At 40.3% G+C, this 23,554-nt stretch overlaps 1 protein-coding gene across 1 annotated transcript in view; it reads left to right on the forward strand.

Annotated features, from left to right (window-relative positions):
• ALPK2 (alpha-kinase 2) overlaps positions 1-23,554 on the forward strand; it is a 40,311-nt gene that overhangs the window by 7,281 nt on the left and 9,476 nt on the right. Inside the window, exons 2-8 of the mRNA XM_010294774.1 lie at positions 7,671-10,545; positions 13,109-13,256; positions 16,163-16,290; positions 16,396-16,431; positions 18,575-18,849; positions 18,973-19,061; positions 22,303-22,520. Coding sequence (XP_010293076.1) covers positions 7,671-10,545; positions 13,109-13,256; positions 16,163-16,290; positions 16,396-16,431; positions 18,575-18,849; positions 18,973-19,061; positions 22,303-22,520 — 3,769 coding nt within the window. The remainder of the gene's footprint in view (positions 1-7,670; positions 10,546-13,108; positions 13,257-16,162; positions 16,291-16,395; positions 16,432-18,574; positions 18,850-18,972; positions 19,062-22,302; positions 22,521-23,554) is intronic.

Genomic DNA, 23,554 nt, shown 5'->3' on the forward strand with positions numbered 1-23,554 from the left:
GAGTTCCAGGATGCCAGCAGGATGTGCCTGTCAGTAAGCATCTGCTGGATGAAATATTGCTCATGTCTTTTGTTTCACCTGTCTAAATCAGTGGAAATAACTACAGGTATTGAATTATTTTAGCTAATCCAAGGCAGGTGTACCATTTAAAGCAGAGTGTTATTTTAGGAAGGAGGAATTTGAGTGGCACTGCATAAAACAGGGAAATGGAGAGAGCCACTAAGCTACTGCTGTAGAACAGTGTAAACCAAAAGCAGTTCCGAACATGGTGGATTTGAGGGAGCCCTGATCCCGAGGCCGTGATATACTTATTCTCTGTATTCTACGGATGGTTTGTTACAGTCCATTTGTACAAACAGAGGGATATAAATGTAATAGAGAGACTTCATTTACAGTGGAGAATTACCTTGCTAAACTATTTCCTCTTAAAAAACAGTGAGAAACCATGACGTAAAATTAATTATCTCATTTCAGAGATGAACTTCTTGCTTTCATTAACAGAAATGGTTCAGCTGATCAGGTGAAAGCATGATGTATAAATTATCTCTACATTTTACAGGGCAAAAAGAACCAGAATAGCCTTAACTGATGCCTGCTGAGTTTATTTTCATGTGAATGTGACAGTTTGTCAGTCAGTCCAGAAACAAATTTTGTCACATTGGGGGAAGATGGTCCATTTCTTAGATGTGACAAAGGGAGCAGAGAACAGCAGGTAACTCAGATTATACTGTGAAGATTCTTGTGGTGCTCTGAGGTGCCTTTAAAAAAATCACGTGGAAAAGGGCCATTTTAACTCCAACTTTACTCATACCTTTTTATCACAGAGCAGTAAGGTGATGTAACTGCCTTTCCATTCTTTGCTTTATCACAACCTAATGTATTTGGCTTTCTTTAGTGTATTGCCATATTCTGAAGATCCCGGATTTATATATTTGTTTACAAGATAATTATGATGTGCCTGTTAGTTTTGATGTCAAGAAATATTGGTAATTAAAGATAGTGCCAATATCACTATTGACTCTAGCTAACAGCAGAGTGGTAGTATATTTTTTTAATTTTGCCTTAATTCCAAATCCAAGCACTGGTCCTGGTGTTTCTGTTTCCACATCATTCTATCAAAATATTTTGGCTGGAATTACCTCGTTTATTCTTTTAATAAGCCTCTGAACATTATTTGTTGTGACATGTGAGTCATCAAGAGGGGTAATTGTAGCTCTGCTCCTGTATCATACCACAACCTCCATTGACCTTATTATTACTTGCAATATTTAATTTTTTCCCCTCTGTTATCTATATGTCTTGGTCAGCAGTACAGTTTACCCCTGATATATTTCCCCTTGGCATTCATGTATTGTATTCCCAAGTGCATTAATTTGCTTTTTTCCAAATCTAATTTTGTTTTATTTCCCGCTCAGATTGATAATTTTTTTTTATTTGTATATGGGGTATGTGTGGATCACCTGTTGAGATGCAATGGCTCCTCTGGCTTCTTTCTTTGAATGCAAACCAGGGTGAAAAAGGGACCAGCAAGAGCCCAGACGTTGTGTTGAAATGGGACCAGCATGTGGCTGCTGGGCACGCTGAGTCCCAGGAACTGGGAGCCCTCCTGGGCCACCTGGGTCTGTGTAGTCTTCAAGTTCCTTTTTGCTGTTCCAGAAGCTAGTACTTGGTGTTTTCACAAGTGTGCTGACTCTTGCTTCTGCCAGATCAGTAACAAAATTAAGGAACAAAACAGCTTGCACAGGTGCTATATTCCCATGCCTCATACATTGAAAGGTCTCCTTAAGAATCAAGTATTTATTTAATGAAACCCTCCCAGGTATGGTGCTAACTGTATTTTCTTCAGGTTCTTGAACTGCCCCAGTCTCCTTAGTATCAGATATGGTTTGGCCTCTCTGCAGACGGTTTTGCTAGATGGCCTGAACAATGCCCGATGGAGGTGATTACCTAAACTTCCCTCTGAACACCAATGATAATCCTGCCCAGCCAGGCTTCCTGTGCTGTTTTTCCTGTTTTGTAAATGTGGATCTCAGAGTATCAATTCATCACCTTATACAGGCTGAATTTTCTCTTAAAAATTATAAAACAAGCTAAAAATTAAAAACAACCACACTATGGGCTTCACCAGATTGAAGTTTACTTTTATGTAACAGGTTAACTGCTGTCTTTGACTTTGGGTCAGGGCACAAGTCTGGAACCAGAGTACCTGTAGGCTTGCATCCTCTTGATGCAATTACATATGTTGAAGCACAGCCAATCTATACATTTCTTAGAATGCCCCCCAAGTATTTGCTGTTGCTTGTTGATTCAGTGTTACTTAAAGCCCATCACTGAACAGCACACAGCCTGCCAAGCTTAAGACCCAGCCAGATTCAGAAAGGATCTCTTTTAACTTCAGAGAAGCTGAAGTTATTTCCACCGAAGTGGGATCCACTGCGACTGATAAAAGGAAGAGTGGACATGGGATACTGAGTGCAAATACCAAAACAAGAGGTAGGATGCAAGGCAGCTAGACAACCTAAGTGGATCTCTCTCAGTTGCCACAAGGGAGTCAATGGCTTTCAGAGCCAGAGCTTTGTTTTCAGAAAATTGTATTTTTGATCTAGTCCTGGTTTAAACTTATGCATAGCTTGCGTGTTACTCAGCACGCTACAAGCACGGTATAGTAGTAAAACTGTTAAAAGGAACAGTAAAAAATGTAATGTGTTGGCCACTAAGTTGGATGATATAGTGGATAGAATAGAAGACCTCCAGATCTGAAAATGAACCAGCTGAGCTTGCGCTGAAGGGACGGATCAGTTTTACCGTAACATTTGAGGCCACAGATGAGGTGCTGTTTCTCGGTTCCTGGTGACTTGAAGAAGTGAATTGAAACATTCAAGAGGTGTTTCAAGAGGTGACTTGAAACATTCTGGGGGAAGCTCACTTCACATGTAAAATGTTCTGCAGGTTTGTGGGTCACCAGTCTGGTCATCTGTGACTTTTAGATCTCCACAGAGACTGTCAGATGAAAATGTTCCTGATATCAGATTGCCATGAAGTAGTAGAATCCTTTTAAATTTCTTCCTCTTTTTTGCATGTTCTCTCCTATCTCCTTCTGTCCTGGTTTCAGCTGGGATAGCGTTAATTTTCTTCCTAGTAGCTGGTATAGTGCTGTGTTTTGGATTTAGGATGCTTGGGAACTGGCTAGGAATCAGTTGGCGGGTGGTGAGCAATTGCACTATGCATCGCTTATTTTGTATATTCTTTTATCTTTTATTTTATTTATTTTATCTTTATCTCTTATTGTTATTTTACCTTCCCTTTCTCTCCTATTAAACTGTCTTTATCTCATGAATTTTACCTTTTTTCCCCTGATTCTTTCTCCCATCCCACACTGAGGGCAGAGGAGTGAGCGAGCGGCGGTGTGGTGTTCATCTGCCTGCCGGGTTAAACCACACCACCTTCCGTAACTCAGAGGTGACGAGAGTGCTTGCTTACTCTCTACAGTCCTTCTTTGCTTTCATGTGATCCTGTGAGGCTTCGGAACACAATGAGTCTTGTTAGCAGAGCAAAAAAACCAAGGAAGGGTCCTCCATACATCATGATTTTACAATAGATGGAAAAGCAAGCTCTGGTTTTGAAGTGGCTGTTTCCTTTTACATAGCTATTATGTAACTAACTTACCTGTTTGTCCTTCCTTTATTCACAGTAGCCATGGCTTTGTAATGAAGGTACATGGACTGTGTATCTCATGGATGAGTTAAATACAGAACTGTGATTTCGTCTTTCTGTCGTCATGCACCAGTTTGTTACACGTGCACAAATTGCTTGTTTTACTGCAATCACATGATTAAATTCTCTAGCTTGTTACCAGTCTTTTTGTCACCCCTGGAGTCAAGCAGACTGTCTAATAACGGAAGAAATTGTTCAAATGTGTGGTGTTAAACCCTAGAAATCTTCTGTGAGAACAGGAACAAAAAAACAAATCAAGATGAATAGTTCTACGACTGTGTTAGTTGAAATTAATCTAATCTAAGAAAATGCCAAAGTGAAAACCAGCAAGGTTTCTTAAAACATGTTTAAAGGATTTGAATATATGTACTTTCAAGCAACAATAACATGGAGCTGATTACCACACACCCAAGGAACACATATCCCTGTTAAATATAAATTAAAAAAATTAATAAATGTGCCACTATGAGGCTTCAAATGGCATTCTGCTTTCAGACATACTTTTGTCAAATGCAAGGAAAGGCACCCCATTACAAATCCTCTTTTGTCATCGTATTGATTTTCCAGACATGAAAACGTGTCTAGACTCCCCAGTGCTGCCTGTTTATAAATGCTTGAGACAGACAGATGCCAGCATGGACAGACACACAGATTAGATAGATAAAAGGGTTCTTGAAATATTCAGCCCACTTTCAAGTGGGCATGAGAGAGCTGTCTATTTTCAGTTTTATACCAACAGCAGGTAGGAACTGACTGATCATATGTCTAACTTAGCAAGAATTCCATGAGTTTTAGTAAAAGCTGTGATTGAGGCTGCAGTGATTTCAACGAATAGAAAAATAAACTGCTTTCCAGAGGTTTGAAGGGGAAGTGGAAGTGGCAGAACGAGCACTAGGCTCAGACCAAATGCTCAGAACTGATGGAGAAGAGAAGTGGAACTGACTGTAGAGACATGTTCCAGCCCACATCCCCCTTGACTTGAGAGAAGGTGTGTGTCTGTTGTGGTTTAACCCCAGCCAGCAACTAAGCCCCACGCAGCCGCTTGCTCACTCCCCCCTGGAGGGATGGGGGAGAGTATTGGAAGGGTAAAAGTGAGAAAACTCTTGGGTTGAGATAAAGACAGTTTAATAGGTCAAGCAAAAGCCGCGCACGCAAGTAGAGCAACACCAAGAATTCATTGACTGCTTCCCATGGGCAGGCAGGGGTTCAGCCATCCCCAGGGAAGCAGGGCTGCATCATGCGTGACGGGGACTTGGGAAAACAAATGCCATAACTCCAAATGTGTCCCCCCAACCCTTCCTTCTTGTTCCCCCCAGCTTTATATACTGAGCATGATGTTGTATGGTATGGAATATCCCTCTGGCCAGCCTGAGTCAGCTGTCCTGGCTGTGTCCCCTCCAGCTTCCCGTGCACCCCCAGCCTCCTCGCTGGCCGGCCAGAGCACGGAAAGCCGGACAGTCCTTGACTGCTTAGCAACAACTGAAAACATCAGCACGCTATCAACATTATTTTCATCCCCAATCCAAAACACAGCCTCACACTGGCTTCTGTGAAGAAATTAACTCTATCCCAGCTGGAACCAGGACAGTCTCTAAACTTAAAGACCTAGAGAATGGCATCTTCTGCAGAGCAGACCTGAGCAGGAGACCAAGGCATTGGGAATCAGAGGGGACTGCAGTTGTGGAGCTGAAGTTCCCAGGCTCAGGGTTTCTAGGTAAGTATGCACTGGCCAAGGAGTTTTGAAGACAGTGTGCTGTCAACTGCATGGTGCTTGGGGTGGGAACAGCAGTTAAAGTCATTGACAAAAGTTTTCTATATCTTTTCCTTCCCCATTGTCCACAGCATGTAGTCAGCTCCACATCCTACTCAAGCTGAATGGAGAAACAGAAAGGATGAAAGGAATTGCAGCTGAAGTGGGTGGCTTTTGCAGCAAAGAAAAGCAATATTTACTGCAGCTGGTAATCCTTTTGCCATGAACTTATGGAAACTAAAGAACCTAGTGTCTAAGCAGCCGCTGCCTCTACCTGAGCACACAGCAACTCATGGGAAATCCTTCATTACATATCCTTCACTAAATAACACCACTTCCTTCTCTTCAGAAGTGCTTCTCTGAGTTATGTGTCTGCCAGCACTCACTACACTTTTATAGCTCTGCTGTGAACCAGAAGACTCACCCATTATGTATCACAGTTACTCATTTCAGCCATTCAGCACATCATTACAAGTTAACAAATAACTATGGATTGAACTGGGACTCATAAGGAAAAAAAAATAACACAAAACAGTTATGAAGTTGAGTTTGTGGCTGGTTAAAAGCTAGAAAATATAAAATGTGTACAAATATTGCTGTTTTTTAAACTCGGTCTGACTTTTTTAGCATTTCTTCGTTTCTGCTGGTATTAGGTGCAAAGCTTCAGACAATCACTACAAGGATACATGGTCAAATGCACAATTCATGAGGCCCTTGTTGTTATATCCTGTTAATGGCTATTTGAAAGGTGTTTTTTCAAAGGTTGACTGCTAAATCGTTCTCTACTTTTACAGATTGTTCTGGCAAATGAATGGTAACTGAAAGCATGAACAATAATTCATTTAGGAAACAATGCATTTTTGTCTAGTAAAAAATTGTAGGCCTCTCCATCTGTGATTTACTATGGGTGAAACATGCTCCCCACCTCCATGGAATTGATTTAGAGCTGAAGAGAACTAGAGAAAATCGTGGAGAACAAAAGCTTAGCAGGGACTCCAGAACAAGAATTTAAGAGTGAAAGCTCAGTTCTGAGGGGAATGGTGACCAGTTCTAACAGATTTTGTGTGCCAGGCAGATGGCAGCACTTTCTTCATCCCATGCAAGCCCAAACATCATCCACTTGTCTCTTTAGTAAGGTCTGCACTCCTTGCATAAATTAAGTTCAGTTTGGCTTAGTTTAATTGAGGAATGGATTGTTTCTACATAAAGTGGCAATTCGGAATATTTTGATACAGAAGAATAATGGAGATGCAGGAGGAACATGGATTTTTATTTCCTGCCCCAATTTTCCCAGCAGTGCCCCTAAGGTTGCAATGCATGTCTCATTTCTAGAGGAGGACTGAATATTCCTTATATTGAGCAATTCATTACCACTTGGACAGAGGCAAGATCTGGAATGATCTCTGGCACTCCCTTTTGAAGTGGGACTTGTCACCTCAAGGGGTCAGAGGTGACGTAAGACAAATTTTGAAGACAGCTTAAAAGTGACCCAGAGATGTTCATTTCTTGGTAGGAATCTTGTTCTGAAGTACATAGCATGGCAGACATGTGGGGGTGCATTCTCTGAAACTCTTCAAGACTGATACGTATTAAGAAAGCATCTTTGTGAAACTTAAGATAACAATGTCCATGATGGAAGCAAAGGCAAGCGCCCAAAAAAACTAGTCTGAGTAGTTCCAGAAAGTCATCAGTTTGGATTTTGTGGTAATTACATTAAGTATGGTGCAACACTCTGACCCCTTCCCTTCCCTTCCCTTCCCTTCCCTTCCCTTCCCTTCCCTTCCCTTCCCTTCCCTTCCCTTCCCTTCCCTTCCCTTCCCTTCCCTTCCCTTCCCTTCCTTACATTAAGTATGGTGCAACGCTCTGACCCCTTCCCTTCCCTTCCCTTCCCTTCCCTTCCCTTCCCTTCCCTTCCCTTTGTTTTTAACTAGCTGGACTATATCGGTCATTGATCTTCATCTTGATTAAATTCTGTATTTCTCAGCATTTGGATCCAGAACTGAAACATACCAGGGTAAAAGGCTGTTACGACCCAGGAGTTTGATTTCTATGCAGTAGGTTGATAGCTACAAGTCAGAAACTTGACTATTGACAAATATTAAAAAAAAAAAACCCTAGGTACATTTAAAGCCAGGACTTTAGTTCAGGCCTGTGTCAAGCAGCAATTCTAATTTTTAATTACATTTCTCTTTTTTCTTCTTTGTAGAATCAAGGTGCTAATCTTACAATCTTTACCCAGAATTGTGAGAGACTATATATGGAGCCTGAAGTAGAAAAGGAAGGCGTCTTCATGACTTGTGAGACTGCAGGAACCATCCATCCATCTTCAGAAATGCTCTGTACTGAAAAGACATTACAAGCAAAAAATGCAAATTTGCAGACCTATTCTCAAGTCCATGCTCTTTGTGATAAGAGAGAAAGTTGTCCCCATCAAGTCTTCTGTGAACAAGGAATTAATATTATTAGTAATGGCAACAAATCGAGGAATGATGTTTCACCTTTTCCTTTACAGGATACAGACTCTGTTCCTGACAAACAAGAATGTTTATGTGCTGTTCTCTCTTCTGCAAAGCTATGTGATGAGCCAAGGGAGGGAGAGCAAAGGTATAGTTTTGACTCACATGATAGTAATGACAGAGATACCCTCTGCAGTTTATCATGTCATGACTCTCTGTTTGAAGCTAATCCTAAGTCAGTCCTGGAATCTGGAGAACCTGAGTGCAAAGGAGATGCTGATATATCTGCCATGCATGACAAGCTGTGGAAACTTCTTCATGAAGATGACTCAGAATATCAAATCCCATTTGAAAACCGGGGGATCACAAGTTTAGAAGTTAGGCCGACAGATATCAAAGTCACAGGACTGAATTTTATACAGGAGACCTGTTCTGATAATCCTTTACCAGTAGATTTGATAGAAGAGCAGGAACCTGTTACACAGCCAGCTAGTAGACAAAGAATAGAGAAAGAAGACTGCAATGTTTCTAATATCCTACTTAAAACAGATGAAGCATGTAACAGTACATCCATAGGAAACATTTGTCATGCACAAGTGGTAGAAACAGATGGTATATGTCTAGATTCTAGCACTGGAAATAAAATGGAAACACCATCCATTTGTGTTTCAGCAAATAGTATAATCTTAAATACAGGGGAGTGCTTGGAGCAGAAGCCAAATCAAACGTTAACTGACAGTAATGCATCCATTCAAATGACTGTTGCTTGGGAAGGAAAGCGTACCATTAATAACACTTCCCAAACATGTGATGCAGATTCTCCTCTAAGATTAAAAAATGCTCAGAGTAGTAATTTAGCAAGTGACAAAGAAAACCCAGCTTACATGTCAGATACACCACTTGGGACATTTGGACAATTATTTCGTACTGAGCACAACATATCCTTGAGAAATGAGTCTGTAACTGGTAAAGGGTGTCATTTTAGAGACTGTTATCCAGCAAGAAAAGAACTGTCTTATTACCCTGAAGAGAAAGACATTTCCTGTAGTGAAAATACCAGTCAGTTTACACATGAAGAACACTCTTCTGTTAACAACACACACAGAAGTTATGAGGGGAATTTGCAAGACAAAGGAAATCACTTAGACTTGAATGCACAAAATGACACAAATTCTGACAGTTACCATCTTTCAAAAAATAATGACTGTCAAGATTTTCAGGTTGTTTCTAATGCACAGAAATATGGTTACCTAATGCAATTGCCCAATTTAATTAAGACACCTGAAACCATAACACGTAAGAATCTACCCCAAAATACAGACCAACTGACAGAAGTAGTACAACAAGAAGTGGCATTCACTCCCTCTTCTGAGGATCCATTTTTAAGAGATTTTTATGTAGAAGAGCCCAGATATGAACCATGTCAAACAGGAGATGACAAGAGGGAGATTTGCATAGGTGATGAACAAAGGGCTGAAACTTCGTGTGACTCGGGAGTTAGTCATGATTCAGAGAGTCAGACTGCAGTTTCCCGTCATAATACATTGGAACAACGTGTATTTTTTGTTGACAGCATGTTCAAGTCTCATGAAGAGTTAAAAACAGATTCTTCAAAAAATCACACATATGCATCTGGAAGTGTAACATCAGTTAGTTCCCCACTGCCTAGAAAGGCTCAACAGGAGTACCACAGCACAGCAAATGAGGATTACAGAGATACCAGTAATCAGTTAGATATCCAACAACTGGCTGTAAAAGAAACATTACCATTCTTCACACCTGTCAGCCAGTCAGAGAGCCTTCTTACCAGCATATCAGCAGTGGGGTGTCCTGGCACAGGAAGTCTTGTGAAAACTGAATCCACACAAACTGCAGTCAAAGTAGATGAAAATTTGAGTACGCTGGAAACTTTCTGCAAAGCATTGCAGGATCAGGTCCATAGGGCACCTGAAGAAAACAAGGAGGAAGCGGTCTTGTGTGAAAATAAACAAGAAATTCAAAGAGCTATTGAATATAACCCAGATGAAGCTGAAACGAAGTCTCCTTTGCAGAATGTAATTAGCTGCAAGGCTCAGAGACAGATTGTGACTAACCAGTCCTGTCCTGACTTGATCTCTTCCAGCAAGCTTACTGAGGTTGGTAATTCAATTCAGTCTACTGAGTACGATAAAGATGAAGAAGTCATGACATCAGAGAGCGTAGTAAGTGGTTTAGTTAATTTTCCACCAATTGATTCAGGGAACAACCAGTATTTTCGAAAGCAACCACTCTACAGCAGAACTCGGCCATTCTCCTTAGTGTTGACCACATATGATCCATGCCCAGTCAATGCAGAAAGGCTAAGAAATCAAGAAGGGTCAAAATCCTTCCAGACATCACCAACTGTTGCTGAGCCTGAGCCCATCAACTGTAAACAAGACACAGCAAAGTGTGGTCATGTAGCTACTGGAGCTGAGAAGAAACTACCACCAGCAATACTGTCAAAAAAACCCCGACTGGAGGAGAGAGGAAGTGTCAGCCAGGATCCTAGCTGTGTTAAAAGGCCTGTGAAGAGTGAGGCAGGTATGATTCATAAAGAAGATAGAAAAGAGCAAAGGAAACTAATTTTGAAAAAGGATAGCAAAGGTAAGAGAAAACCAATTTTCACTTCTGTCATTTCCCATCATTCTGGCTACAGTATGAAATTCAAGTTCATTGAACTAAACACACTTCAAGACTCCCTTTAGTCTAAGTCGTATCAGCTAAACGTATCCTGCCCTCACTGACTTTAATTTCCAGTTCTGTGAACTTAGTAACTAGTGCTGTCCCTGTGCCACAGAGCTGAACCCTCTCTAACATCCTTTGCCTAGCTGGAAAATTTATGAACTTTTAAACCTGTTTGAAATAGTTACTTCTTTATTTGTCTTGTCAAGTAACTTTTCAGGTGTATAGCATAATGGTGCCACATAACTGCACACAATATAGCAACTGCATGCCCAGTACTTGCATATGGTTATGTTCCCGCGGGGCTGTTCCCGGTTGTGCTCCTGCCCTGTGGCTCCCAAATGCAATTTGGTTACCAAATGGTTTTATTACTAGCAAAGTATTACTGTTATTAGTAGGGTGCCACTGATAAAGATAATGTTTTGCAGCCCTGTCTGATGACTGACGGCTGGCTCTGCATTCCTTTTCACTACTGTTAGTCCTAAATGGCACCGATGAAATCAGCAAGATTAAACTGACACAGGAAACGTATGATTGACATGAGATTCGGGTTGCTTGTCAAAGTCTCTAGGAGGTTGCTAACAGGTAAAACAAAACGCAGACAGCAGTAGCAATAGTGTAACAGCTAGACAGATGGAGTATTTGTGGTTTCTGTGGATACTTTGCAAGGACCAAGGTCTTATTTTTACCTTTTGACATTACATTTCGTGTTCACAGCATAAAATAATTTAATAGATCAGAGCAAGACTGAACAGTCACTAAAGGTAAGCTACACAACTGTGAAGCTCTTCAGAGATTCTCATTACAGTGTGGTCTGGTGAGAGTTCTACTTTTCCAATCACATTTTAAAAAAAACTAAACTTTTCTCTGTTCGAAGATGTGTCCTTTGCCAGAGAACCAAATGTGTGGGAGGAGAGACACATTCCTTCAAAGCAGAGCAAGAAAACTGCAGTTACTGAGAAATGCCTGATCTTTTTCCATGTACCTGAGGCTATGTTTGAAAAATGTTTTAAACATTTAGGCTTGCATCAGATAAGACTGGATTTTCTTAACCTTCTGATCTGCTTCAGTCTAGACTGAAATGGATGTATGTTTGTACTTTTGAGAATCATGTGGACCTTTGCCCAGCATTATGGGAGGGTTGGTATGGTTAGTCTGGTATATACTCAGTGTTCTCTTTTGTATTTTCAGCTGTAGGAGGGACGACTTTGTGGTTAGAGCAGGGATTCTGGAGCTGTTAGTTCCATTTATAGTCCTGTCACATACTGTCTGCGTCATTTTAGCCCTGATTCAGCAAGATTCTTAGGCCTAAGGACTTAAGTGACTACAAGTTAAACATAGCAGTGAATTCCAGGTGCCTGACCCTTCAAGTTGGATCCATCATTCCTTCAGCATTAGATGGGGAAAGTTAGACTGCTGGAATGGGATCCCTGAGGGAGATGTGTCATGCCAGTTCATTCAGAGTGTAGCGGCTCAGAATTAACACAGTAGGAGACATAATGTCTTGCATTTTACATCCCTTACATCTAGCAGATGTCTCACTTGAGCGCAGGGATGTGACATGATCCCAAAACCTTTCCTTAAGTTTACGTTGATTCCCTTTCTTTCCAAGTAACCCTCATCCTCCTGCTCATGCTATGCCCATATGCAGAAGACACTAGGATGTTCTGTGAGCCGGAAGACAAGTCTTAGCAGAGAACCAGGTTGTCAGGACCTTCCGCAGACTGGACAGAGTGCTTTTTCTGTAACCTGAGTGATTCTTGGATGTGTTCTGTGCGATGGTCAATGTTTAGCAAAAGAACCGTGCCCTATGGCTAGAAAGGTAGGGACTTTCTTTAGAGGCCAGAAGTTAATCCTTTGAAACTGAAGAGGGAAGCAAAGGCCACGGACATTACCAAATGCAAATACTTAACTACTAAATGTGGGTTCCTCCCTCCAGCTGTGTTTTAACGGAAACGGTGCCATCACTGCATCTTGCAAAGAGTCTCATCCTGGCAGTGTGTGTTAGATATGTTCCAGGAACACCTTGGAGACAACATCTCCTGGGACTTAAAATCTTTTCTCTCATAGTCTATGATCAGTTAAAAAAATCTACTAGTTACAAGTGTGCAGTTAATATGATTTCTCATTATGCAACCATATGGTGTGCTGTGCCTTTGTGGTGTCTATTTTTACCAGCTGGTCCTTTAGTCAGAGAGAATGTGTTTTGATTAAGAAATTAGTTTGTGTCAATGCCTTTCGGGGCTGGAAATCCGAAATGTCTTTGCATTGAAAACATTTCCCTTGACAGTATGGGGCACTGAATCACTCCTGTAAAACCTCCATCTTTTAAAGCCTTGGTTTCAGCATCAGAAGAAATCATAGTTATTTACCATTGTTGTCAGATTCATATTCTTAACATCTGCAAATCATTCTGGGATTCCTTTAAAATGCCCAGACAACATCATTATCTTCTAATCCTAAACTGTGTCTCTTCTGTTTCAAGCTCCCAAGCTGATGAAGAAAATCCAAGCAGAGTTGTTCCCTGACTGCTCTGGAAATATTAATCTATGCTGTCAATTTGGTGACATTCATGGTGACTCCACCATTACATGGACTAAAGATTCCAAGTTACTAGCTCGACTGCAGAGAAGGTGAGTGAATGTTGCTGAAGGACTCATAGTTTCCGAATAGCTTTTCAAAAAAATATGCCAACGATTCACTCTTGTACCTCTTAAGAGGATTAGTATGATAGGTGCAAAAAATAAATTTAAACAGGGTAATTAAGAAGCACATCTTCACACTGTGCATTAATATTAGTCGTAGTTTGCATTCCATCACCAGTAATTCCTCTCAGCCTCTTCATAGTCTTGTCCAACTTTCAAGTACTGTAAAAGATCAAATGAAGTTTGAACCTTAGCACCCAGCCAAACAACATAAACACACTTGGTTAATATGTGGGAGGCTGGCTGTCCTTGTGTGGTGGAAGTAAATTGCAACTAACGTGCAATGTAGAGCTTGATGTGGTTATTCTGCAGTAGCAATACAGGCTGGGGATGAACGGATTGAGAGCAGCCCTGCAAGAGAAGGCCTTGGGATACTGGTGGACAAGAAATTGGATGTGAGCTGGCAATGTGCATGTGCAGCCCTGAAAGCCAGTCATATCCTGGGCTGCATCGGAAGAAGTGTGGCCAGCAGGTCAAGGGAAAGGATTCTTCTCCTCTGCTCTGCTCTCTTGAGACCCCTCCTGGGGCACTGCATCCAGTTCTGGGGTCCTCTGTACAAGAAAGACATGGACCTGTTGGAGTGGGTCCAGAGGAGGCCACGAGAATGATGTGAGGACTGGAACAGCTCTGCTGTGCAGACAGGCTGAGAGAGTTGGGGTTGTTCAGCCTGGAGAAGAGAAGGCTCTTCTCTTCTTGCTGCCTTTCAGTATTTAAAGGGAGCTTATAAGAAAGATGGAGGGAGACTTTTTACCAGAGTCTGTAGTGACAGGACAAGGGACAATGGTTTTAAACTGAGAGGGCAGGTTTAGACTGGACGTAAGGAAGAAATGTGTGGTGAGGGTGGTGAGGCACTGGAACAGGTTGTCCAGAGAAGTTGTGGATGCCCCATCATTGGAAGTGCTCAAGGTCACGTTGGATGGCGCTTTGAGCAGCCTAATCTGCTGAAAGATGTCCCTGCCCACAGCAGAGGGCTTGGACTAAGATGATCTTTGAATGTCCTTTCCGACCCAAACCACTCTGTGAGTCTATGGCTCTACTTTGAACTCATATTCGGCACTGAATCAAACTTGAAGCTGATGGGATTAAATGATGGGAGGTCTATTTAAGAAAGACTGATCTCTCCCCTCAACCCAGCCAGTTAACCTTACTCAGAGTGACTAGAGGCAGTGCAATGAGAAGGGTGGAAATAACAGCTTCCTAAGGCCTTTATCAGGATCTTTTCTAGCTTTTCTTAAGACTCCATTTTTCTGAAATGAGTAACTTCCGTAGCAGTAATGACATATCATATAGTTATCACATAGCTCTTCAAATCTGTTTATAATCTTTCGAAGATACAAAATTAACATTACCCAAAGAAAAAAAAAGAAAAGATGTTTCCATCAGAATGCACAATTCTGCAAAAATGAACAAGTTTTTAGGAAGACATCTTGTAAGATATTCTTTTAAGGAGAGAGAAAAAGTTGCATGAATTGGTTGAACTTCCCATGTCATTCTGATTCTTGTTTTAACTACACTGATTTTGATTATTTTATTACGATATCCATTGTAATATTAGTACATGTCATTATCCGCTAAATAATTTTGCAGTGTTTTAACAAATAAACAGTGCAGAGATAATCAAATTTGTCAGGTTTTGCAATGATAACAAGTAAAATCTGTGGTAACATAAAATACTTGCATTTTAACTTTATAGGATGAATATATTTCAAAATATTGGAATGAAAGTGAAATGTATAACAGATTTAGAGAGTTTCGAAATTACAATTTTTACTTCAAAAATATTCAGTCTAGTTCAGTGGAAATCTCCCTTCCATCACAGTTAAAATCTAACTAATTGGTTTGTGTGTACCCAAATATTTCTTTTGGAAATATACATCAATCTACAGAAATACATAACCTGGACTGTTTGGTGCACCTTAGCTTTTGCTTTCAATAGGGGGCATTTTCAGGAAATCTTTAGATTTTTATTACCTGTCAACACATGGAAACATGTAGTGATACATACACATTGCTAGTAATATGTATATATGCTAAGTAATTTAATTTAAAAACTATTATTGGATAAATATGTTCTCTAGTGTGCCAAAATACCATGAAACTCCATGCAGCCAGCAAAACTGTGCACATCTTCATTAATTCACTTCACAAAAGCTTTAAAGCATGATAGCCAGGTCTCCATAATCCTTGCATAGGTTATCTGGTTTGCTGATAAATACTTCCATGGACATCCACTGTAGTACATGTGAAAACCTCCATGGTCTAAGAGGACTTTTCATTCAGACATAGCACTGTTTTGGTGTAGTTTTATTGCTGCCAGAGCCAACTTGGGTGGGCAAGTACTGTAACTGCATTCACATGTCATTGCACCCCTGCTAATAACATCTGCCTTTGATCCATTTGTGAAATGGCATAGACAGACATCACAGAGCAAATACCTAGCTTGAAAAAAGCAAAGGAACAGCGAAAGCCCAGTGAGGAGTCAATATCAAGGAACAGCATACAACATTTTAGGCTTTTGTGTGTTCATACTTTATATGTTTGGCCATGATTTTGATAGGAATATTAGAATGCCTTTGGGTGTGATTTAACTATTTTTTTATTTGATTGAGGTACTTTTCTCTCAGAATGTAGTAGGATCATCTATTGTGAAACACATCGTAGGCTGAATGCTTCTAAGTAGGGTGAAATAAAATATTTGGTCTATTCGCATCATATTTGAATCAGTTTTTGCAGTGAGGGACAGAAATTCCAGGGACAGGAGGAGAGATATATAGAATAATCAGAAAATATCTTTTAAAAGTGTTAATGTGGAAAACTAACATATTCTGTTCCAGTGCCCAGGATGACTCTCCCGTCTCTTTGGCAATAGCTAAAGCCGGTAACAAAGACCGGGGAATGTATTATTGCTGCTTGAATAATATGTATGGAAAGGTGACTGCTGAGTTTAATCTGACTTCTGAAGGTAAATCCCAGTTTATAATTTTAATTAATAATAATGCCAATGGCATTTTCCATTCTTTTTCTTTTTTTTTTTTACTACAAAATCTGTTTCTTTGTTTCCTTGTAGTATTGGAACATCTCTCAAGTTTTCAGAATTGTGAAGGTAAGTACACACATGTGCTTGAATGTGTGCTCAAATCTTTGTTCCTTCTGATTTCCAAATCGAACAGAAGATGGAAAAATACAACCGGACTGAGACATTTTGACAACTATCCCATGGGAAACGATGGGAATCCCTTGAAGCCACTGCGTCAATATTGTGTTTTTGCTAGCTGTCTTTCCCTTTTTACACTCAGCTTTGCTGTACCATCAAAGATAGAATTCGCTTAATTCATGGGAGTTTTGTAGGTGAAATACCCTCATGTAGGATGGAATGATTTGTGCAGGGTGATGGAGTACCCACCGTGACAAACTATTGATTTGAGCTTGACTGTGTAACTTCCTGTTAGCTTGATGCACTAGCACTTGACACACAGTAGAGAGTGAAATAGCATTGCATTGCATCTTACAGAGACACACACACACACAGAGTACTGAAAGCTCCTTTGGCAGAAAAGCTTGCCAGTGGTGTTTGGACACGTGGTCTTTGCAAGTCACCTGCTCTGTAACTTTACTCCAAGAGAAAGACGGCCGTGAAGATTTGGAATGCTTTCCCCATATGTTAACTTGCGTTTAATCATACTTGGCATATGTCTTGCTGTGCTGCAGCTAAAGATAGACAGTGCATTGCAAATTGGTTTATCATTTCTGAACATAATACTAATCAAGTACTTCATTTGGACAATTGATTTTTCTTTCTTTTTCTAGAAGAATAAAATTAAACATTTAGTTCCTTGTTAAAATGAAGACAGGACTTTTCATGTAACAGCACTGTATAACTAACTTTTGATCAACAGAGGATTTTAGGTGGAGTTAAGGAGCCTTCTAATTCTAACTTTATATGTGCACTGTTTCCTCTGTGCTTCAAAGAGAGGCAATAGTGTACAGAGCCTAAAGCAGAGACAACTACAAAGGGGAGCTGGAAGGACTTCGTTGCTGTGTAGTATACACCTTTTGTTCTCCTATTTATCTTTTCCACTAACGTTCCTTGAAATGTTGTGATTAGACAGAATTGAAGTGCAGTTAGAATTTTTTAGTTTCTCTCAGTGCTTAACCTTAACCACTTCTTTTTCCCCTGTATTTTTTTTCCATCTGTATTCCAGTGATCATTTAAAAAGGTGAAATCCATAATCCTGCTTGATTTCAGCTGTAACAAACTTAAGGCACACATTCTTATGCTACTGGTACCTGCAAAATCCACAGGTGGGGGGATAAGAGAAATGTTATTGTACCAATTTCTCCTCAGTATAAAGGTCAATAAAATGGATGTATTTGCCTTGTGATTGAAACTGATGTGGTCACTCACAGAAATGTGGTTCTTCTTCAAAATCACTTCTGAAATAAGACTCTTGTTATTTTCTTCTAAATTTGCTAATGAACCTGTTTTTAAGCTGGAGCTTGCCGGATTGGAAAGAAACACTTTAATATGCCAGCATATTAAAGCAGCACCAGGGCTGATATAGTGGATGTGGTTGGTACTAGGAAAGGCATGTTTCCATCACGGTCATATTGGATAAGGTCTGAGACTTCTTTCAGCTGAGTGCCTATATGAACATGTTGGCAGAATCTTTGCCTGAAAAGATTCCAAGCTGAAAACTAAAACAAGCTCTGGCTGTTTCAGCAACTTCTGTCTTTTCTGAAAGGCTAGCTTCAGAAGACCATGCTCTGAGCACATTGGGCACAGAACTGTGTTCTACTTTTAAATTCATATCTGCATACACTGCTGCAGATTAGCTTTATTACTGTCTGTCTTCCCAAAAAAGCAGAGTTGGCAGGATCTCTGTATTCCCTCAACATCTCTTTAGTTCTCAGTCAGCTTGACTTCACAATCTTTTCAAGCTCCAGTTTACAACTCCACTAATAGTTTTAAAAGCAGCTTTTGTGATCTTTACCTCTATTTTTTGTTTGCTGCACTGTGTGTTCTCTCCTTATGAACCTGAACTGCCACCTTTCCCCATGCTGGCTTTAGTTGGTACAGGCAACAGGCAGGGTCCCAACCCCATATTAATAGAAGTGAGGCCATGTATTCTGTTTCCGTTGAGCATTTTCTTTAATACTCTGTGGAGAGATGCGTTCATTCTCCCATGTCCACCCTTTTCCATGTGACTGCAGAAAGATGTGCAGAACAAAGTGGCATTGTCTTTTAGGTGTGGAAGAAATTGAATTCATGCAGCTCATGTTCAGAGAAGATTTCATCAGTGACAGCTATTTTGGTGGGAACCTGCATGGAATAATAGCTACAGAAGAGCTTCACTTTGGTGAAGGCATGCACCGGAAGGCCTTCCGAAGTAAAGTGATGCAAGGCCTTGTGCCAGTGTTCAGTCCTGGCCACCCCTGTGTTCTCAAAGTGCACAATGCTATCACATATGGGACCAAGAGTAAGGATGATCTAGTGCAAAAGAACTACAAACTAGCACTGCAGGTAAGCTTCCCCTGTCCTTTGTCAGCAAGAATTGTGGAGAAGAGCTGTCTTGCAAATATTCAAACAGATGACGTGTTAAACGTTTTGAGTAATATTCCACAGATATATCTGTTTGTAATATAGGAATGCTATGTCCAAAATACTGCAAGAGAGTATGCAAAGATATATGCAGCTGAAGCTGAAACCTTGGAAGGCTTTGGGGAAGTACCAGAGTGAGTATATATATTTTTTTATATCGATATACACATATGCATATATGTATTGTCTTGTGCCACAGCTGCCCACTGACTGCTAGGAGTAATTACTAAAGAAGAAGAAAGAGGAATCCTGAGAACAATGTTACAGATGGAGTCATGACCTAAATAATACTGAGCATGAAGGTGGTGAGAGAGATTCCATTCCCATTAGAGAAGGATAAGAAGGAGTAAATAGCAGGCAAAAGGCATGATTTTGATATAAATTTAGAGGAAATTATTAACGTTAGTGAAGTAACACCAGTAGGTGATACTACTAGTATCATCTAGTAACAGCAGTAGGGGATAAGTCAGACCTTCCAACTTTCCATTAAAAATCAAATCTTGAGAGAAATCATGATCATTCTGAAGCTAAGGCAAGTTTTCTACGTAGAGAGGCTTAAGCCAGAAATCTCAACTCTGGTTCTATGTTTTCCCAGAGACTGGTTTATTTCATACCAGAAGTTTTCCATTACCCATATATGTGTACATCAGACCAATAGCTCAATACAGGTTCATCTCTGCCTCTGAGGCTGGGAAGTGGCACCTTGAGCATTTGGTAATAGATCTTTTTCAAAGGATTTGCTGTTCCAGTGTCAGGCTACTGTGTAGAGTTGAATTTGCAATGGATGGTTGAAATTCCATCTGCATTGCTTCAAGGATAAAACCTACATGCTTGACAGCAAGCTAGATCTCCACCTCTATTTAGATGACACAAGATCTGCTCAGCTGCACTGATTCCCTGAAAAAAATGGCCACTTAAAACACAGCCTCTGGAATGATTGCTTAAAGCAATCTTTTCAGGATTAGAAATAGTGGTGGAGACGGCAGTGAGATCTTTTAGGAAAAATATTTGTGCAAGTTAGCTTCTTTTCTGGAAATATATTGCTCTTGGTAAAATTTGTGTTTGAGAGATTTCTCTAGGTACAGGATATAACATCTAGTTTTGGTACGAGAGAGCAAACATGTACGCTACGAGAACTAGAAGGCTGGTGCAAATAACAGGCACACAGAAGGTTCAGATCTCGTGCTTTATTCTAAACAATTGGCTGGAAGACAGCAGCGAGGAGCAAAAAAAGATGATGTGCATATGCTTTTGGTTTGCTTTTTAATTTCAAGATTTTAAGGCTAGGTTCCTTTCTTTTATCCAGCTCTTGCCAGACCAAACTTGTATTTAAAAGAGGGTATATTCCTTGCAACATTTTATAAGGGAAACAGAGCAAGAGAAAAGTCATCCACATTCTCCGGAGTTAGCTTTAAAGCTACAGCCTTAGCCTATCTGTGCACATTTGACTGTAAGAGAAAGCTGGGGAAAGGACAGAGGAAAAGCACTCCCCTGTAACAGTCAGTGGCCTGGCAGCTAGGTATTTATAAAAGGGCAGGAATGGTGGGGAGAGAGATTCTGTGGTCTTGAGGTTACTTAAAATACTTCCACAGTGGAGTAGTACTAACATTTCTATTAACCAGTGACCCATTTGTTTTCCTTTCAGTGTGCAGGAATATGAAACTATACAGAGCCTTATATACTAATAAAAGCTGTTCACTTTAATCGTACTGGTAGAGTTAAGCTGATATCATACCTTGAATGAGTAGGTTAGAACTAGACAAGTGCAACAATTGTTTCTTAGAGAGAGAGTAACTACTGGGATAAAGGCCATTTGTACCAGTTTAACTGCATGTGCTATAACAGTAAGGGTAAAATATCACAACAACAAATAAATTAATGGTGTCAATAAAGCTTGATTATGGACTAGGAGTGGAAGACTTGTGGTTCTCTATCCATGACTAATTCTTCTAGACCTCCTTTCAGTGTATATAGAGCACATAAGTACCTTCATGATTCTGCCATTTCCAGAATCCAGTGCAAGTACATCTGGAAGCAACTATACCACCCCTTTGGCAGTGTTGCTCTGAGAGATAAGACTGTTTGTAAGAAAGCAAGTAACTAGAAACCTGTTTTGTGGTGACAGTCATTCCCTCCATTCGTTCTGAGATACTGCTAGGAGCTCTTGTGAGCTAGCTGATAAAATACGGTTATGTTCTGTTACCAGCTCCAGCTGAATGGCTTTCCAAAATGACCTTATCTCAGAGCATTGTTAAATTCTGCTCTAATATACACTGATGTCACTTTTTTGCTTACTCTAAGGTTTTAATTTGAGAGATTTGTACTGTAGTATCAGAGTGCTGCCTAACAAGAATGCTGAGTTTTCCCAGTTTAAGTACAAACAGAAGACCACTATCTGTGAGGTAGCACACTGCTTTCCAGACCGCAGGAACTTTGATAACAACGAAGTTCATGTTGCCAGTGAGACAGATGATTCCTTCCAAACAGTTGTCATTATCACTTCACAGTTAGTCTTTCTCTCTATGGAAGACCATGATACCCTAAGCAAAATTTTATTCGCTATTGGATGTGATTTTTTGGCATGGTACATCTTTAGACATAAATGGACCTAGCCTGTATTCCTACAAAACTTTGTAAATCTTTCTGTTTAAACTAGTTCAATTTCTAAATAAATAAAATGAGACATTTTATCAAGTTTGCATTTTCCTGAAAACTTCATACAGAACTAACTGAAGTTTTCAGATCCGGATCCAAACTTTGCCAAAGCTGAAGATTCTTCAGATTCTAGATTTTCACTTGGACCAACTTGTCTTGAGAATCTGAGGAACTTTACAGAGACTTTCTTTTTTCCTCTTACCTTTTGGTAAAGTAGTTGCTTTGTATTTTCATTACCAAAAGTGTTTGCTAATTTTGGATGTGTCAACTTTTAGGAGTGTAGTCTGAGAAATCCTCCACTTACACTGGTCTTGGGCAAAGCTCTTTCTGGAGTGGATCAGATTTGCAGGTGCTTAACACCTCAGGAAGACTGAATCATTTATCAGTCAGACTGATACTCCAGTGATACTCCAAAATAAGCAAGCACTGTTTATTGTGCAGAGTTTAGGTTTTGAGATGTAGTAGGACAACCTTAGAAAGTATGCTCTTTAAAAGTTTACAACCGAGTAAATAGTACAAAGAAATAAGCACATAGAGGATAATGTGATTCTGTTCTACAGCTACCTAGAAGATCTGAATCTTATCCAGATGTCCCCTAGCTTGGTTTAGACTTGATAGCTGTTCATTCACTCCCTGAGATCACTGGCCTCTTTGTCTGTTTCTTACTCCTTCATTGACAGAACCCTCTGGATTTTATTAGTTTTTATCCCTCGATTTCAGGATCATTCCTGTTTTTCTTGTTCATCGCCCTGCTAATAACATCCCCTACGCAACAGTGGAAGAGGAGCTGGTTGGGGAATTTGTGAAATACTCTGTCAGAGACGGCAAGGAAGTAAATTTCCTGAGAAGAGACTCAGAGGCTGGCCAGAAGTGTTGTACCTTCCAGCACTGGGTGTATGAGAAGACCAATGGGAGCTTGCTTGTCACTGACCTTCAAGGTGAGTTGTCTGAGTGGGGGCAATAAAATGGCTTTCCCATTATACAGGGTGGTGACCACTCACAGTCAATCCCTGTAACTGCAGAACTTCTAGAGACTTATTTCTGAGCAATGTTATTCTTGGCTTTCTGTGCCCTGTTGGCAGTGCTGAATGTGCTCCTTGCATAACCTTCTAATGGGTAGAGTCTCCTCCAGATGAGGACAGTGCCCTGGCCCTGTGCCTGTTTCATACAGCATCTCCTGCAGATCAGAATAAAAGATAGGAAAGAGAGTTAGGATGTTTTATTTTCTAGCCTGTTTTAAGTGCACTGTGTTTATTTATGTGTGTGTTACCCTAGGGAACAGAAAGACAGTAATTAATTGCCTGCTGTGGCAGCAGGGGCAAACATTTATTAACCTGTGCAGTACTATGATGTTTATCTAATCAGCAGAGAAAGGGAATTTTTACCTGGCTTATGTTCTTGTAAGAAGACTGTTTGGAAAAGAAAAAACAGATCTTATACTCTCAACTGGAGAGTTGTTCTTCCACATGTCCCCTTAGTAAATCAGGACACTCAATACAAGTCAAGTCTGGCTTATTGCCTCACCTCCCAGAGGTTAATGAAACGTCTTGTGAATTAAAGACTTCAATTATTAATAACATCTTAGTCCTTCACTTTTTCTTGTATTTAATCTGTGAAGAGTGGAATGCTCCACATTCAGGTCCTGGCTAGGTTTGAAGAAATGTTCCTTCAAAAAAAGAAGAATCATGAAGAAACGTCCTCTTTGCGTTTACTAAATGCTGTTCTTATGCTCCTGTGGGTGTGACTCCTTGTAACTGCTGAAATGCTGGGCTTGTACCCAACACAGTATGCACAGATGTGTTTGAAGCAGAGACAGAAAACCAAAGGAAGGTGGAATCTTAGAAAATATCCCATATTCTTCAACAAGAGAAGGCAGGAAAATTAGCAACAAGACATCTACACAAGACCCCTGAAGTAATTTAAAGGGAGAAGAAAGAACAAAATCCTAGCCTGAGGGAAACTCAACAGCAGG

This window comes from Phaethon lepturus, unplaced genomic scaffold (assembly GCF_000687285.1).
Source record: "Phaethon lepturus isolate BGI_N335 unplaced genomic scaffold, ASM68728v1 scaffold6969, whole genome shotgun sequence".
Classification (NCBI taxonomy): domain Eukaryota; kingdom Metazoa; phylum Chordata; class Aves; order Phaethontiformes; family Phaethontidae; genus Phaethon; species Phaethon lepturus.